The sequence below is a fragment of the Spermophilus citellus genome, assembly GCF_964194105.1.
Source record: "Spermophilus citellus genome assembly, chromosome: 11".
Classification (NCBI taxonomy): Eukaryota; Metazoa; Chordata; class Mammalia; order Rodentia; family Sciuridae; genus Spermophilus; species Spermophilus citellus.
In genome coordinates, this window is record NC_138192.1 from 102,586,383 (window position 1) to 102,605,616 (window position 19,234).

A 19,234-nucleotide genomic window follows, 5' to 3' on the forward strand; every position below is an offset into this window, starting at 1 on the left:
AATAAACATTAAAAAAATTCTCTCTCTCTCTCTCTCTCTCTCACTGAATATATATATATATATATATATATATATATATATATATATATATATATATATATAGTTTTGGGCTTCACTGAGATATCTTGGGTTTGGGGTTAAGTATTTGCTAGTCTTTGTGTGTAATTTCTCAGCTGGATAGAGGCCTTCCCTACTGTCACAGAGAAGGCACATGAGTGGCCCCATTTCTCCTAAAGGAAATCATTCCTCAGCTTGGAATCCTAAACATTATGGGACTGGGTAATGGGCCAGGGTACGTGGCTGGGGTGGTACAATTGGTGGCAAAGGGGTTCCTTCTCTGGAAGTTACACACAGCATACTGTCCTCAGAGTTCTGGGAAGGTGGAGTGAATGAACCAAACTCTAAAGTTACAATTAAGCAAACTGTGTGAGGAAACCTACCTACACTGGGATCAGGTGTTTCCCATTGCTTTGTTGAGGATTAGGTCTATCCTTACTAGAAAGACTGGGTTCTCCCCTTAGGAGATTGTTTATGGATGCCCTCTTTCCATTATAAGGGGTATACAAGGCAATCTAAAAGTAGTAGGCAACTTTACTCTGAGGCAGCAGATGCAGGAAGATGGTATCATATAAGAAGACAGGGTCTTCTTAGAACTGAGCCCTAAGGAACACCAGTATTTACAATGACGTTTTTCAAAAGGTGGGCCATGGGTTAGTTAAAATATGTACAACTATTACTTGCCTATTAGTGGCTTAAGTCAAAGAGGCTTATTAACTTTATGAAATACGAAGTCTGAAGGCAATGCCATCCGTGTCAGTACACAGATTTGGCAAACCCGACTCTCTAAGGCCCAGTGTGTTGACTGAGGGAAGCCTCATGGTGGCCCTGGCACTGCCACAACTGAAGACAGGTGTTCAAAGCTCAAAAGGAGGAAATAGTACAAAGAGGAAAATTGGTAGATTTCACTATTGATCTAGTCAAGTCCATCTCCACCTGGGGGTCACATAATAGAGTCCGTTTATCATGTAAAATTCTGTACTTAAGTTCTATTTATGATTAATTAGCAGCAGCAGGATTTGGGTTGAGTGGAGAGGCTGAAAACAAAGGCAGGAGGGCAGAGGTTGCTGAAGGGAATCCACCATGTGAGGAGGCCAAGAGATTACCGCTTCTCAAAACGGCAGAGGGGAGGGAAGGGAAGCTCTCAGGACCGAGGGCTAGCCACTCTTCTTTTTGATTGGGCTCAGGGAAATGGCATTCTCAGTGTCTTCTGCCAAAAAACATGGCTTTATGTTTGGAACAGAGGTGAGAGGAGGCCAGAACACTGAGGGTTTAAGTGTAAGGGAGATGAATGACAGAAACTATGTCTTAACAATCTGATTACATTACCCAAACTACTGTGTACACTGGGGGAAGGGACACCAATCTTGTCTGATGCTGTGGCCCTCAAGTGTGGTCAGTTGCGAGAAGTGAGAGGGAACTATTCCCAGTGTGGAAAAGGCAGTGTTTTCTTAAGGAGCTTGCAATTGTCTCAAACCTTCTCCCTTCCCTTTGATCATTTCCTGAATTTCAAGATCTAATTTAGGGTGCCATGCTAACTCTTCTGGACTCGTTTAGCTGTTCCTGATGGCCAAACAGGAGGTGCAGGAATCATGTGAAAGCCTTATGTCTAGAAAGAGGGGACATTCTTCTGAGCCCTGGCATAGCAGGGACAGACACAGACACCTTGGTTCATTGATCTGGAGCTCAGCTCTGCAACAGCAAGATCCACACAGTTAAACATCAGCTCCCATCATGAACATCATTCAGACCTCAGGGAATGCTTTTTTCCACATCTCTTGCTCTTTACCTTCTGTTTTAGTCTGCTTTTTTGTTGCTGTGACCAAAAGATGTGATAAAAACATGGTTTCAGGGATCTTAGTCCATAAATGGCTGACTCCATTGCTTTGGGCCTGATGTGAGGCAGAACATCATGGTGGAAAGGTGTGGAGGAGAAAAGCTCAGGACACGACTATCGGGAAGCAGAGAGAGCTTTCACTCACCAGGGAATAAAATACATACCAGTGATCCACCTCCTTCAGCCACACCCCACCTGTCTACAATTAACACCAGATTAATCTCAATGGATTAATCCACTGATTGGGTTAAGACTCTCATAACTCAACTATTTCATCTCTAAACTTTCTTGGATTGACTCACACACAAGTTTTTCGGGGATACCACATATCTAAACCACAACACTTTCAAAACAAGATGACTACATCCAAATACTATGGATATTTGTGATTTATTCATCTGTTAAGGTCGGAGATAGACATTGCTTTAGAATGGAGAAGGGATTGGGGCAGAAGGAGTTAGGTAACACAAAAGGTAACTTACAAAACCTCTCAGCATTAGCACAAGATTCATGTACGAGGGAATACTGTTTTCCAGATGTGCTGAACATTTTTTTTTTTTTTTTTGCTTCTTTTAATGCATTAATTTTAATTCCACAGGTACTTAGATATTGGAGTAATATTTGCAAAAACTGCATATGGTGGCTGAAGAACAATTTACAATAAGAATCCTGATTCCTCATCTGTAAGTCCAGATGGGACGTGAACCAAGCATAGTACCAAATCTTCATACCACTGGATAGGTCAAGAGATTATGGGCCAGGTGTGGTGGCACACACTTATAATCCCAGCAATTTGGGAGGCTGAGACAGGAGGATTAGGAGTTCAAAACCAGCCTCAGCAACTGAGCGAGGCCCTAAGCAACTTAGACCTGTCTCTAACTAAAATATAAAAAAGGGATGGGGATGTGGCTCATTGGTTAAGTGCCCCTGGGTTCAATCCCCAGTAGCATTATGTGATGGTGAAAATAGCCATATAAGAGGCTATATGAGATTGTTTGCATGTGACATGAAAATCTTGCTTTTTAACCACTTAGTGTTTTGCTGAGGTAAGAAAGTTAACTTTTGTGAAATAATACTTTGATTTTTATATATTCAGGTAATATATTTTTTACTAACATCTAATATCATTTTATGCATACTTACACTTTCTTAAAATAAAGAACAAAACCACTTTATGCTATTGTGGACAATGCTTGCCAACCAGCTGTTATACTTTGGCATCTTTTGTTCATGTGAAAGTTCTGTGGCCCTCTGACCCTTAATTTTATAAGCTAATGAAAAAAGACACACAAAACTTGATAGCAGCATAATTCCAACTTAATATACAGAAAAGAAAATGAGCAAAGTCCCAAATCTTTACCCCCATCAAAAGGTCTCTGGACTTAATCTACTGATATTCATTTATGAAAAAAAGACACATTATTAAAGATGCTAAGAGTGTTACTGAATTTCATATAAAAAGAAGAGTCTTTTTTTTTTGTATCCATAGATTTATTTATTTATTTATTTTTTATTGATTATTTATCGCATTACATAGTTCATGATATATCATCTTTCATACATTAGACTCAAATTGTGCTTTGAACTCCCATTTTCACCCCAAGTACAGATTGCAGAATCACATCTGTTACATATTCGCATTTTTACATAATGCCATATTAGTGACTGTTGTATTCTGCTACCTTTCCTATCCCCTACTATCCCCCCTCCCCTCCCCTCCCCTCCCATCTTCCCTCTCTACCTCCCCTGCTGTTGTTCAATTCTCTCCCTTTTTTTTTTTCCCTCCCCCTTGCCCCTAAGAAGAGTCTTTTTTAAAAAATATTTTTTAGTTGTAGTTGGACACAATGTCTTTATTTATTTTTTTATGTGATGCTGAGGATTGAACCCAGTGCCTCGCACATGCAGACAAGCACTGTATCGCTGAGCCACAACCCCAGCCCCTCAAAAGAAGAGTCTTATATTGAATTGATTCCTCACAAAATTGTGCAAAATTCTATATGGATGAGTCTTTAAAAATACAGAATTTTAAAAATGTATGTATATATATTTTTAGTTGTAGATGGAGAAAATATCATATTTATTTATCTTTATGTGGTGCTGAGGCTCAAAACCAGTGCCTCATGCATGCTAGGCAAGTGCTCTACCACTGAGCCACAACCTCAGTCCCAAAAATACAGAAATTGTGAAGGAGATGAGAATATAGAAGGACCTTTTCTTTAGAGGCCAAGAGTATTTAAATTTAGTTTCTTGGAAACCATTTCGAACTGGTTAAGAATCTCAAGAGAAAATTGTGGAAAAGAATTATTCCACACTTCTGAATCTTCTCAAACTTAATATGTGGACATCAATGACTTCAGATTTTATTTTTATTTTTTTGGGTAGTGGTGGGGATTCAACCCAGGGCCTCAGGCACACTACCAAAGTGCTCTACACTGAGCTGCATCCCCAGTCATTAGAGTTTATTACTACTATTACTCTGCTAAGGAAATATGGGATAGAGAGACACTACTTCTAAAAAAGTATGTGTGACATACAATAAGATCTGTTTACTACTTGACTGTGTTACTGGTCTGTTTTGTGTATTGGCTCAACAAGTAGATGTTGTTTTCCAACTAAAAACAACAGAGAAGAGACAGTGCAGGCTCATCTGAGCAAGACCTGGGACAAAACACAGGGAGACAAAGGAAAATTTAAGAAGCTTCTCATGTTTATTATCTGATTTACATTTTACAAAGCAAAGGAAGGTGCACAAAGAGTTGTTTGACAAAGTCAAATCCCAGACATCACAAAATGGTATTTCTCTGGCTGTCCCAAACAGAGGGTACTTGTGCCTACTCCCAGGGGTCTGTGCTCTGTGATGCAACAGCTCAGTTACAACACTGTGCTGTTGCTGTTGTACACATAGAGAACAGATCCCTGTGCAAGGGACAGCACATTAAATACTGACAGCCCTAGTTCCAGATGTCCAAAGATGTTAGAACCACCCACTACTAACTATGTACTAGAATGGTCAGAAAAAAACAAACTTTGAATACTGTGCAAAATATACCTTTTATAAAAGAGAATAGGTTTCTGTTGTGCGTCTCTAATTTATTTCCTCTCTTGCCAAAGTCTGACCATTTATGTCAAATCAAGAGCATACAGCACAAAAATGTTTTAAAAAAATGACTTTTAACAATAATCATTAACTTCTCCCTAAAGATCCATGCCTTCAGCTATTTACTTAAGATTTGGGATCTTCCTAATTCAGGAGAACTTTTAATTCTGAGCTCAAGAAAGTTATCTCTCCTACTAGATAACAGGATACTCAGAAATACCTGAGGTATTAATCACTGAAAACATTGTTGAAGGAAAAAAAAAAAAGATTGGGATTTCCTAAACTAGCACGAAATTACACATACAGCTAACACCAGAGGAAAAAAACCACAAATAGAACCAAAGCATATAAGATAAACTGAGGAAGAACTTGCTGTGAGGCTCTAGTTCTTACTATACTTTGCAGATTCTCAGGCTGTACCAAAAATGATTTTAGTGGAAACTTCAAAAATAGCAAAACCCAGTTTTAAGATAGGATACATTTCTAGAGACAAGCATGCACCAGCATATAATTATGGTTTCCAATGACATCAGTATCAATTGAATTTTCAAAAACCCAGGTCTGGTTTTCTTTAATCAGATGTTCTTATTTGATTGCTAATATACCCACTGTGCTTCCAGTGATCATTTAGGCATTGATTATAAAAAATTATGCTCAACACAGAACACTACAAAATCTAGCTTAATTTAAAGGGATTTATATAATATGCATATAAACTGGTAATTTAACATTCTTTATTACTTCCTAACCTTATGTTTTCCTACTTCCTGATGTTGCTTTGAAATTATAAATGTCCAGGCAACAGGAAGATTACTTTCTTAGGAAACAAATAAAAAGCTTTAAGAGTTGGCTAAAGTAAGCACCCCAGAGCTACTTTACAGAGTAGAAATTCAAATGCCATTTTTAAAAAAGTGAGTTGGAGTATTTAGGAAATTCAACAATTCTGTTCTAATGCCTTACTGACTTGCCTGGAATCCTTTCTGATTGTGTGCGTGTATGCTTGCTGACATCAGCACGGCTGAGCGAAGGGGAAAGAATGGGAAGAGTTCTCTCTCCACCCTTAGTTTTTGAGGAATTTATTTAGAAAAGTTTTATTAAAAGATTCTAAAAATTATGAAAAACTCATACATTCTTACCACTGGGTATGCATGTTGGTTTTTTAATTCTTTGGAGCTTGTAGCTCTTTATATAGGGGAGGCACCTCAAAAGGAGAGAGGAAGGACCATCCCTGGCCTGGGAATAGGTGTACTAGTGGTACCACAGGAGACAGAGCAATTGAAAATTGTCTTTCAGTTAATTCAGGACAAAGCAACAAAGCAATTGCAAATTAAGCACCAGAAAGATCAAGTGATGCATCTCCTGTTTTCATGAACAAAGTAATAAGTCTCCTCCCCCACCTTCTCCCTATCATATTTTTCATGTAATTATATTCCAGCCCCAGTCATACAAAGCCACGCCACCTGATGAGGGACAGACCCTGATCAGCAACACTCACAAAACAGAAAGACTTCTTCCCAATTCACAGGCTTTCATCACACTGCTGAATACTGAAACCTAATCTCATGGTCTCACTTTACTATTTCAGTTTGTCAAAAAAGAACCCCAGAGAAAAGAAGCTAACTTTTCCATGATAAAGTTTGTCCTCTAATTCTATGGATAGTAAGTACGAGGCAGGTATGTTTTATTAGGAAAAAAAACCACCACCACCACCAACAAAATATAGTCTCAAAGCAAGCACCTGGGTTTTACTTCAGTTTATAATAATTTAATGTGCCTGAGAATTTTTGTGCAAATACACATCATCTTTCATGAAAAATATGCATAGCGTACTTTGGAAAAAGTTGTGGTCAACTTTCCTTACAAAAAATTTTTTACTCATGTAAATATACAACATAACCTAATTCCTATTGATTGCACTTTTGGTTTAACCCCTTCTAGCCTCCAAGAAAATTCGAGACATGCACTGTTTGTCTTTCCTGGCCACTGTATTATCCAACAAAAATATTCTAAAAACAAGTTTCCTTGGTTCCAACTTACCCATATTTTCCTTCTTAAAGAAAATCCCTCCCAACCCCTACCCACATTTTTTTTGTTGTTTGGATATTGTATAAAAATACAAATTTAGAAATGAGCTTTCAATAATCATTAATATGAAGGAATTTGGATGGCGTTTGAGCTCACAGTGGCTCAAAGGCCTAAAAACAGGAAAAAAGGAGTCTCAACTTATGATCTAACTAAAAAGATAAAATTCCTTGTTTTGTGAATGCTATGAGCACACCATTAGATGGATGCATGATTTAACCAGACATTAGCAGAGTAACATCTGAGCATCTCGCTACCATCCAAGTAACAGACTGAAATCACCACACCAACCTTTTGGAAGAGCTTTCTCTGAGTGACTGTCAAAGTTGCTCTTTTTCTCTTCCCATCCTGCTATGCTCATCAGAAGTAAAGGTATCAGCAAGTTCAGTTTTCTGGTGTGTTCTAATACTACTGAATTTCTATTCATTTTTTATTTTCAAGACAAGAAAACTCAATTGAAAGATTGTTAAACCTTTCTTTTCTTTCTCCAAACACTCATGGCTCATTCGTTTCTACTTTCAATTTACCAGACTTCATCCACAGGGACCTCCGCCCAATCTTGTTTCCACACCTCCACTGCCCTCTCCACATTCACAACCCTTCTGCAACATTCCTTTTCTCTCAAGTCAGACTAGATTGCTTGTATCAGTGCATATCAATCCTTCATGTGCTAATCTTATACAAGGGTTCAGTTAATGATGAGTTTCAGTCCTCCTTCAGGATACTCATTTTGGGTGAGGATGTGCAAACAGGGACACCAAAGCTACCCATCATGACTGGAAGACTCTGATTCCTTCTCAGTCCACCCATTAAGCTGCTACCGGAATTTAAATAAACAGCAGAGTCTGGTTTTTGTAGGCTGATTTCTACCTCTTGGCTTTTTCCATTCTCCTGGCTGGCAGGGGTCTTGACGACTCTGGCTATCCCTAGTCGCTTCAGCCTATCCACTAGGTTCATTTTCAACTGGCCAACATCAGGAGGGTTCCGGGAAGGTCTCAAGCCATACATTTCCTGGAGGAATGTTTCAGCTGGACGGGAGGCCAAAAAATTTTCAGAGAGATGCACTCGGGTCTCAAAGGGCAAGGGAGAGGGGCATGGTGAATGAGATGGGGAATTTGGAGGTGTGGAAGGGATAGCAAGGGCTTTTGGAAGAGGCGTGAGAAGGGGATTCTCTGAAATTGGGCTGTGGTACACTTTAGCAGAGATGCCACGCTCCTGAAGAAGTTTGGCCAAGCTCATGGTGCTACTGAAGGTTACAGTAGAATCTCGTCGGTTTGTGATGGATTCACCAATGCTGAGTCTATAGGACATGGCAGGAGAATTCATAGCTGTGTTCGATGAACTATTCCCACTACTTCCACAGGATAGCGAAGGGAATCCAGAGCTCAAAGAAAGAAGCAGGAAGAGAGTATTTAAGAATAAAACAGCAATCCCAAACTGGTGTTTAATTTTTTTTTTTTATACTGGTGATTGAACCCAAGGGCATTCTACTACTGAGCTACATATCCCGTCTTTTTTATTTTTTAGTTTGAGACAGGGTATCACTAAGTTGCAGAGGCTGACCTTGAACTTATGATACTCCTGCCTCAGCCTCCCCAAGGAGCGGGGATTATAGGTATGTACCACTGTGCCTAGCAAATTTTCAGTTTTATATCACTGAGAAATAACAAACCTCTGACTATTCAATTCCCATTTTCCAAGAAATGTTAATTCCAAACAGTAGTAATACATGAATACTTGAGAAATAAATTTTTCTCTACATTAACTTAGAACATGTGTTTTTAGGAAGTTAGAAATAATTAAAAATTTGGCAACCATTAGACTCATTCTTCTTATTTTATGCTCAGTTAAGAAGAAAAACTAAGAAATCATGTACTTAAGGAAATGGTGACAGAATGGAGAGTTCTTTAGCCAATTTTCTCCTGAACAAATGTTATCAGTATTTAATAAACTTTCACTTTATTACAAAATGCTCAGTGTATCACAATTTCAATATTTTTAAAGATTAGAAAAAAATGCAAATTTCTGTAGCACCAACTCGTATAGAAGCTAGTCAAGCAAGTTTGACTCCTTCCTTGGTCAAATTAATCCAACTGAGAACCTCTGATCTGGTGCAGTCCATATTCTCTATGCCATCTCTACACTTAATAATCTTATCTTACTGTAGATTTGCCTGTCCTTTCCCAAATTATATACTTTATATGATAGTACCAACCCGAATTAAAAGTCCCTTCAAGAACGAATTTTATAAAAATTATCTTGGTGATTGTAAGAACACTGTAGATTGGAATCATTTAAATGTTTCTATAAACAATTGATTTATTTCTATCTTATAGATATTATAAATCATAATCTTATTTCCCTGCACACTGGAAGCTAGAAAGTGCATGGATCATCTTATCTAGTATATGAGACTTTATGGTACATTTTGTGCACTAGGTTTCATTCCTGTACCCATTTTGTACCCTTGATTCCGTTTTACATCTTCTTTCTTTTTTACTTCTAGTTAACAATATCCCTACAACAGTTAATGGGTCTCTGAAAGCTACCACAGACTCTTTTGGGAATTGGCAGGATGGAAACAACATCCAAGAGAAGCTTGTGCAGTAAATAATTTGGCTTTGCCCAGAGAGGTCTGGTCTTTGTCCTCAGCTCTTTTGGGAAGCAGTCTATAGGAACGTCTTTGGTTAGAGTGGGAGCTAGTCACAGATCTTAAGATGGGCCTGGCCACACCAAATAGTCTTAGGGTGAGGACTGGCCATGCCAGAATGACCAACAGTGTGATTTAGGGTTGAAGCTTTGGGTCATACAATATCAGTTGTACTGGAGGCTGAATTCAACCATGTGGGAAATCAACCAATTATACTGACACAATGAAGCACCAGTAAAACTCTGGACACTGATGCTTGAGTCACACACTGTTACCCATTGATGCCAGGAGTGTAATGACAAGAGAATCTCCCTAATGACAAGAGATTCTTCATGTGTAGAAACCCCACAGACTCTGCCCTATACATTTCTTTATTTAGATAATTTTAACCTATGTTCTTTCTTTGTAATAAAACAAGTAAAACAGCTTTCTGTGAGTTCTAACAAATTACTAAACTTGACAGAGTTGTAGAAACCCCTTGAACTTTATAGGTGGTGTCAGAAGTGAAGGTGGTATTGTGCAGGGCACTGGTCCCTCAAATTCTGCAGTATGGCTGACTCTGGATATAGCCTTGGCTGCGTCATTTACTAGCTGTCTGCCCTTGGACCAGTCACTTCAACTTTCAATGTCCCAGTTTCTTCATTTCAAACAATATATACTCACTTATCCTGTCTACTTCAAAGAGTTAAAATGGGGCTGGGGATATAGCTCAGTTGGTAGAGTGCTTGCCTTGCATGCACAAGGCCCTGGGTTCAATCCCCAGTACCACAAAAAAAAAAAAAAAAAAAAAAAAAAAAAAAATTAAAATCATCAAATGAGAAAATAGTCTAAAGACAAATTATACAGAACATTACTTAAAATTCTGGGAATTAAAATGAAGGTAATTTTATAAAGAAATTTATGTGAGGCGCCGGATTTCCCAGGCCCTCTTACCTAGGGGTAACCTGAGTGATATCAGAGGGATGTAATATCCTACAGGTGGTGAAGGTGAATGTCGAGTTCGTGCATGACAGACACTTTCCTGGGTTTGAGGTTGAAACTGAAATGAGATTTTTCAGGGAGCCAAACACAAAATTGAAAGACTAGGTTAATATTATAAGAAGCTCATCATTATTTATTAATATTAAAGCATTTATCATCTGCCTTTTGTAGTAAAAATCCCCAAATATGGAAATAAAATAAAAAGATTGCATGCACAAATATTAACTGGTTAGTATTTAGCTTAATCCTTCAAAACTTTAAAACTGTAAATAAAAAGGCATAAAAATAGTTTAGCAATGAGAGAAAAATACACTCTGAAAAAATACATTAAAAAAAATCAACATCTAGTCATCTAAATTACTTCTGTGATTTTCAAAGTGTGGTCAAAGCTGCTTTTACAGTAATGCTATGATGGGGAATTTTTCTTTTTGATGGGATTGACTTTTGCACTGTTGGTGCAAAGGCAATGGTGGGTAAAACTACTGGCTCTTTAGTACAAATCAAGGCAGTGTCTCCAAACTATACTTGTATTTTTCATTCTCATGCACTCATAGTAACAGAAAAAAAAAAAAAAAAAAAAAGCCAGATTTAGCTAAGAATGCCCTTGATGAAGTGGTAAAAATTCTTTACTAAATCTTGAATCTTGGCCCATAAATCTTAATGCCACGCAATAAAATGAAGTATGAGTTAGTACTTCTGTTGCACATCAAGGTAATGATTATCTAGAAGAAGAAGCATTTGTGCAGATGAGTTGAAATTTTGCCAGGAAGCCACATTTTCACTTGAAAGAATAAGAGGTAAGCTATAGTTAGTCAGTCTTGGGTATCTGGCAGGCATTTTTCTCCAAAACGAATGAAATGAACCTACTCCTTCAAAAGAAATAACAATAATATTTTCTGCCATTGACAAAATTGTAGGTTTCAAATAAAAATCAGAGTTTTGGAAAACTTGTATCTACCACTAGAGAGCTTGAAAGTTTCTTAATATTTAAGAATTTTCGTTTGGAAGGTGGTGATATTAATACAATTTCAATATAAAATAATGAAATGTGTCAACCATTAGAAGATCTGCATAACTCACTAAACCAGTATTTTTTTAATGACCAATACATGTTTCAAAACTGTGCCTGAGTAAATAAGTTAAAAATACAGGACCAAATCCGTTTTATGTAACAAAGTATGAAAATTCACTGATAGAATTTCAGAATCTACATTGCTATAAATGTTCAAGAAACTACCATGGACCAAGTTTTGGTTATAATGTTGAAGAATATCAATAAATACCTGAAAAGACTATTAAAATACTCTTTCCTTTTTCAACTTCTACATGTTTATGTAAGGCTGCAATTTTTTTTTTTGTATTGCTCAATCAAAACAACATACTGTGAAAGACTGAATGTAGATACTGATAATGAGAATTCCACTACCTTCTGTTAAGTCAGAAACTAAAGACTTGTAAAACTGTTAAAAAAAAAAAAACAATTTTTATTACTTCTTTAAAAAAAAAGCATAGTATTTGTGTAACAGGTAATTATTTTTAAGTGATTTAATATTTTTTAAAAAATCTCTTACTTCTGCCAGTTGTTTTCTAACAGCAAATATCAATTGATGTAACACAACCTCATAGAAACACTGTCTTGAATTCTCAAAAATTTTTAACAGATACTGAGACCAAAAGGTATGCAAACCTTTTGCAAACTGACTGAATTGATCTATCTCTGCCCAATCCATGAAGGCATGGCTGAGATAAAGTAGAGAGAATTAGAATGTCACTAGTGCCACAGATATGCATTATCTTAAATCCAATACTGAATACATTCCAGTAAGATTTGAGCAGAGGAAGCCGGTTGATCAGTCAGAATGCAAAAAGCTACTGATTACTAGGCCATGTTCAACCAAGCACTCTTCTTACCTGCAACTGGTCCAACTGTTGAAGAAATGGGTGGTAGGAAGATCCCTGTTACTGGTTTGGATACTGTAGGTTTCTGCTCCATATGAAGAGGCTGCTGAACCTGAAAAGTGATGCCCTCCTCTTCATCCTCCTCTAAATCTGAGATGTGATAGACGGCACCTTTGGGCAACTGGGTAAAGCCTTTAGTAATGACACCTGGTCGTGGATCAAGAATAGTTCCCAAGTTTGGTTGAGCAAGCTGCTGCCAGTGATGTAGAGTTTGTGATCCTGAATGTACAAGCCAAGGGAAAAGAGAGGCATCTTAAATCTTGAAACAGAAGTTAAAATTATGTGTGCAATAGTAATAATGATAGTAATAAAACTACTTATTGATCTTAATATTTTGTTAATAAGCTTGGCAAATTAAAATTCTCTGTGAAAGACTGATAAAACATTGCGGGTGTAATAACCGATTTCAAAAGTCAACTTTAAAAAGGACAATTAGCGGGGTATGGTGGCACACTCCTGTAATCCCTGCGGCTCGGGAGGCTGAGGTAGGATCGAAAATTCAAAGCCAGCCTCGGCAAATGCAAGGCACTAAGCAACTCAGTGAGACCCTGGCTCAAATAAAATACAAAATAGTTCTGGGAAAGTGGCTCAGTGGTTGGGTGCCCCTGAGTTCAATCCCCGGTATCCCCTCCAAAATAAATAAATAAATAAATTTTATAAAAGGATATTTAAAGAAGGGGAGGGGAAAAAAATCCAAGAAGACATTCTTAATGGGAATCAGGATGCTGAAGCAGTGAGGAAAAGGATGGGATGTACCTGAGAGGTGGGCTGTGTTTTCCCTGGTGATAAAAATCAATACTCCCCTGGCCTGGAACAGGGCTTATAAACTTGGAAGCCAAAAGCCAGGCTCCTAGGTTGGGAGATAAGTTGAATTTTCAGTAATTTCTTTATGTATTTCCCCATCTTGCTCATGATTCTCTCTCCTCTGGGTTCCCAGGAAGAAAATGAAAATGAAAATGATAAAAAGGATACATTCCCTTGGTTCTAGTGTATGGGTCCCTGGTGAACACTCATCCCAAGCACCTGCACCAGATGCAGCATCTAATTATGTCACTACAGTCATTTCATCCTAAGAATGACAACTCTGACAAATGCCTACATCAAACTAAGTTATGGAACCTTTGAGTTGAGGGATCCTTATAAGTTAACTACCCCAAATTTTGTTTAATGCATAATTCTTTTATAATAATGGTTATGATAATGGCAGAGTCTCATTTGAGAACTGTCAATATCCCATAAAACAAAGAAATTTATTTTGAATTCAAGTACTACCTTAGAATAAAAACTGAACTGAAACAGAAATTAAAAAAAAAAAATGCAGGCATACAAACCCCAAAGTAATTATTGTTCCTGGATATAGAGTTCTTTTTCGAATAGGAAGATGGACATGAGGCATCATCTCCAGTTCATTTTCATTCCATGGAAACTGCTATTAATGACAGTCCTTAGCAAAGGACAGGAAAAGATTCCTCCTCCTCCCCCCTCATATTTATATTAAAAATATCAGAAAAGAACTGATGGATGATGACTTAGAGAACGCTGATCTCATTTACTAATTTTCCACAAAACACGTAATGCCCTATCAGCCAAACAGTGAGATTTGAAAATATATCTTCCACACACAGTGCTCTTATAGTTACAACAGAATCTCAAGTCCAGGGAAAGGAAAGTCCCAATGCTGCCTAGTTTGGACAGAGCCCTTACTGACTTATTACCTTCAAGGGGCTTGACGATTTGTAATTTTTCTGGCATAAAGCCTCGAAGGCAACTGGCACTGCTGAGGTCTGTGATCTCTGACTGGTCGGTGCAAACAGATGCAAGGCTCTCTGTGGGGGTGTCATAGCCACTAACCCCCTCTTTTTGGTCAGCTAGAACCCGGATCTTCCGTTCCCACTCTTCAGCAAAGAACTGCTTCTCACTTAAGTAGTTCTGTCGACGCAGGCTGAGGCGATGCAGTGCTGTAGCCAAATCACTGTCTTCTGAAGGTTCTGGCTGGCTCACCGACTGAGAGCTCCTGCAGGAAAATCAAATTCACTGATCAGATCATAAAGTCATGACCTCTCCTTCCTATAAGGGTGAACATTTAAGAGACTGATTTTAAAAGGGAGGTATTCTCATAGAATATCTGGAGTACAATAACAACAAATCCAAATCACCAGCAATACTTACTAAATGTCATTTTTACAGATATTTCAAATTACTTTAGAGAGGCAAAACATATATTTTATTGTTATGTTGTGTTTGTCAATTTTTCTATTTGATTTATGAAGCTATAGATATGTCCATCTATATATTCAGGTAGTCAGAAAAGTAAATATCACATTTTACTGAATCTATCCATTGATTATAAGAGGTATCATTATTTTAAGTAATATGATAAAAGAGAACATGCTATCCATTAAATGACATGTCATTAGTTGAAAAACAACAGTTTAAAAATATGAAATTATGAAAAAATTTCCTTTGGGCTGTGAATGTTGCAAAATATTTAAAAGATAATAAGATTTGTATAATACTGAATTTTCATAGTTCTCTGGTGCACATTTTTTTAAACTTTTCAACATTGGAAAATTAGAAATTATTTTACAAATGACATCAAAGGAAAGATTATACTTGCTTAGTAACTGTGTGAATTCACATAGATCTGTTTCAGAGCTTCTCCTAAGACAACTATATAACAAGGGACACACCATGCTCATGACAGACCAAGCAACACAAATGAAACCTTGTGTGACGGATTTCTGCATTAGGTAGATTTTCCCAAAGTGCCATATACTCATGTTTCAAAGGTTTCCAGTTGACTTTTTCTAATAAAGCTGCTTAGCTTCTAATTATATGTAATTTAAAGAACTGAATTAATGAAAAGAAGGAAAATAATTTGAGTTTAAACAAGAAATCAGAAGCAACCTGGAACTTCACAATATGTACTTAAATTCATTCTTTATCCAAAGCACCAAAGTGGTTGAGATTATAAACATGGGATAGGAGAAAATGTCATCTGATGCATTTATAACACTGACCAAATTGATTCAAACAAATCGACTTTGAACATGAAGATTTAGATTATAAGAAGTGAAAAATTTTGAAGTTAAATGCAAACTCTATTTTGAACACACATTTTCACTCAAAAACATTGATGAAATTGATAATATCCTACACATAATGTAGGACATCGAAACTAAATGAGAATGGAGAGTTATAGAACCTTTATGGAATAGAATAGAGGAGTGCTGGAATACTCAGTATATGTATCTGGTATGCCAATGCCACAGAAATGCAGAATCACTGCTATCATCTGTTTCTTACCCTGGAGCCTCCTCTGAGTTGCTCCCTGGGTTTGGGAGTGTTTTGTCCTCTGTTTGCTGTACACCAGACTCAAAAGGTTTTGCTGTCATGATGACACTTGAACGGTTTGAGCCTGGGATGGGTAGCAGAGCTGGAAATGGGACAGAGCGGCCCCGTGTGTCATTTGCAACCTTGACAGTATCAAACACCCGTTTCTGTTGGGCTCTGTCAAAAAATGAAGCATTCGTTACTATCTCTGCCATCCACTAGGGTGTTTAGCAGAGTCTTGAATGTACAGTTCATTAGAAATAAAGCCACCCTGAACAGTTTCTAAAGTTTAGAGACTTTAGTTCTTAGTAGAACTCTCAGTTTAATTCTTTGTTTAGTTTTTAGTAGAAAATAAACTTTAAGAACAAGAAAATTCTCTTAAGTCAGTATAATGAAGGAAAAAAAATGAATAATAAGAAGATTTACTATTGAATTTCATAATAGTTACCACTTTGGATTGTGGCTTCTTTTTTCCCCTTTAGTGCTGGTGGCTGAACCCAGGGCCTTGCACATACTAGGCTGATCAACATCCCCAGACCTGTGGCTTCTGTTTAATGTCCATTCCAGTGGTTGAGATCACCTTGTGATCTGTACTTACTTTTGCTTAAAGAGAGATTCCTCATCCAAACTCAACTTTTTACGCATGGTCCCCTCAATCTCAGCTGCCAAAGATTCCTGAAAAAAAGAGTATGTGCTCCCTAAAGTGAACATGGCCCTTAAATTAATCAACAGATTTTTAAGCAGCCTATATTTTTGGTGTTATAATAAAAGAAAACACAAGAAAATAGTCACAAGCTAAAACTCAGGGTGAATAAAAAGAGACACTGTGGAAATAAAACATTTGAACAAGAACCAACTATCTTTTCATGAAATATTTTTATAAGAAAGCAATGGGAATTATGATAAACAGAAAATATTACATGAGCAAATATACAAAAACAAAAAGGTCTGAAAGACCATAAGCCAAGAACTGTGATTCTCTGCAACAATTACTTCTTTTTTTCTGTAATTTCTAACTTATCCATATCATACATGTATAATTTTTTGTAACATTAGAAAAATCATTAAGATATTAAGTAAGTTATTTTTTCCACTGGTCAGAGATGAGGATTCAAGTAGCATGGTTGACATGCTCAGTAATTTGAGCTGAGAATAACTGGAACTAAAGCCAATCATGTGAACTCGAGATTTTTATTATATATACATATGTAAATATAAATATGAGTGGAAAAATAGACCTATGTATTGTCTAGGTATATATATGAAATAGAAAATATTTCCTAGCTTTATCTGCTGAGAGGGCCTAGAAGCAAAAATACTCTAGTGGTAATGGGTATACCCAGCACCCAGTCTTGCATTCAGAATACCATTCCTCTGTAAAAATGTCATCAGAGCTCCTTGGAGAAAGGGCCAATTCCAGGGCTGGGACAAAAAGTAAATATAAGCTTGAAGGAAATCCCACTGGCCATCTCTGGGACAATTTAAATATCAAAATACATAATAATAATATTTTATAATCCATTGAATAAAATAGGAATTCATATTGATATAACTCAAGGAGCAAATGAATAAATAAATAGGGTAGAAAAGCTCTTACAAAAGAATGTCATTAAAAAATGTAGAAAAATGGAATTAGAAAATCACCACTTGGCAATCACAATAGTAATAACCAAACCAGATGAGAACAATCAATGGAGCTAACACCATGGATGGAAAGTCTAAGGAGAAACAGGACATTTAATTTCAAAGTCTCTCTGCACAAAATACTAATATCATGAATAAAGTAATATATAGACATTGTGTAGCCTCCTGTTATGATGCACTGAGAATAATATGGCATTAAATTGAGGACATTCTATAAAGGTTATGAAATAAAAAAACAAAAGAATCTCCCTTGGTTTAAATTACTAAATGCTATGCATCTTTTAAAGGACATTATTGGGAGAACTGGGAAAATATCTATGGGCTCTGTGGATTAGACAACAGTATTACATCAAGTCAACTTTCTTATGCTGATGGTCATAGTGTGATTATGTAGGCAAGTCCTCCAGAGTGTCCTTGCTTTTAGCAGACACACACTTACATACTAAGGGGTACTATGTTGTATCTGCAACTTATTAAATGGTCCGAATAAAAAAAGGACAGACATGTAATTAGTAAATACAGTAGTACGTTAATAGTTGAAGAATATCTGAGAGTTCTCTTTACTATATTTGGAATTTTAAATCCAAAATTATTTCAAAATTAAAAAACAAAACTTCTACCCTCATATCCTTAAGAAAATCTACCAAAATTTAGAGTTTTGGTTTTTTAAAAATTTCACAGGCCTCCATCTAAGTGTTTAAGAACCAGATTGCTAAGGTAAATCTTTGAACCAACATCACAAATTCTGGCATAAACTCAGAAGCTTTTATTAATTTCTACCATTAAAAATATACTGTCTACTACATCATGTACAACCAGAAGAATGATAAATTATACTCCATTATATATAATGTATCAAAATGCATTCTGTCGTCTATAACTAATTAAAACAAATAAAAAAAAAGATACTGTCTACTAATGAATTAAATAACTCCTGTTCTCATGGGGCTTACATTCTAAATGGAGTTAAACATAACAAGAAACTTCAAGAGGTACTGAAAGAGGTTTTAGATGCTTAAAGTACTGTTTAAATAATTAGTAGATGATGGGCCTCAGGTGAGATGAACCATGTTTAAGTAGCTCTTAGTACACAGATTAAAATGTAATTTCCTTACAGTTCATCTTACTTATTACAATACTCTAGAAGGTCATCTGTTAGAATTAGTAAGAGTATTAAGATAGAGATATATCAAATTGAAGTCTAAATCTATAACTGGATCTCAAAACAAGAACAAACCATGTTATCTCAAGGCAACTTATGCCATCATAAATCCTCTCACTCGTAGGACAATCTAATTTTTTCCTCAAATTCATGGCATCTTTCTGTTTCTTACCCCAGTAAAAGCTCCATAAGATTGGGAGAAGTACAGATGAGCAGCAGGGCCAGACCTGCTACGAAGTTCCTTTATTTCTTCTTGGGATTCATGTAACATTCCCAAACACTCCATATTCCTGTCTTGTAACTCATGTAGCTGAAAGAAAGGACAGCAGTATACTTCACTATCTTCTCAAAACAACAATGGGAAAAAACCACAGAAATCCTGGGGATGAGTATTAATTTTATCCAGAGGGTTAAGCTAACTTTATCAAGCTT

General features: G+C 36.7%; 1 protein-coding gene across 6 annotated transcripts in view; it reads right to left on the bottom strand.

The window, feature by feature from the left end:
• Positions 1 to 4,578: 4,578 nt before the first annotated feature.
• Positions 4,579 to 19,234, bottom strand: part of TRAK2 (trafficking kinesin protein 2) — a 62,670-nt gene continuing 48,014 nt past the window's right edge. For 5 of the 6 annotated variants that reach the window (XM_081261569.1, XM_081261568.1, XM_081261570.1 and 2 more), the window contains 7 exons: positions 18,975 to 19,112; positions 16,595 to 16,671; positions 15,970 to 16,173; positions 14,379 to 14,677; positions 12,616 to 12,882; positions 10,657 to 10,762; positions 4,579 to 8,457 (listed from right to left, as the gene is read on the bottom strand). In XM_081261569.1, the coding sequence (XP_081117695.1) occupies positions 7,779 to 8,457; positions 10,657 to 10,762; positions 12,616 to 12,882; positions 14,379 to 14,677; positions 15,970 to 16,173; positions 16,595 to 16,671; positions 18,975 to 19,112 (1,770 nt within the window). In that variant the 3' untranslated portion in view covers positions 4,579 to 7,778. The remainder of the gene's footprint in view (positions 8,458 to 10,656; positions 10,763 to 12,615; positions 12,883 to 14,378; positions 14,678 to 15,969; positions 16,174 to 16,594; positions 16,672 to 18,974; positions 19,113 to 19,234) is intronic. The other variant, XM_081261571.1, reaches the window with a different exon arrangement.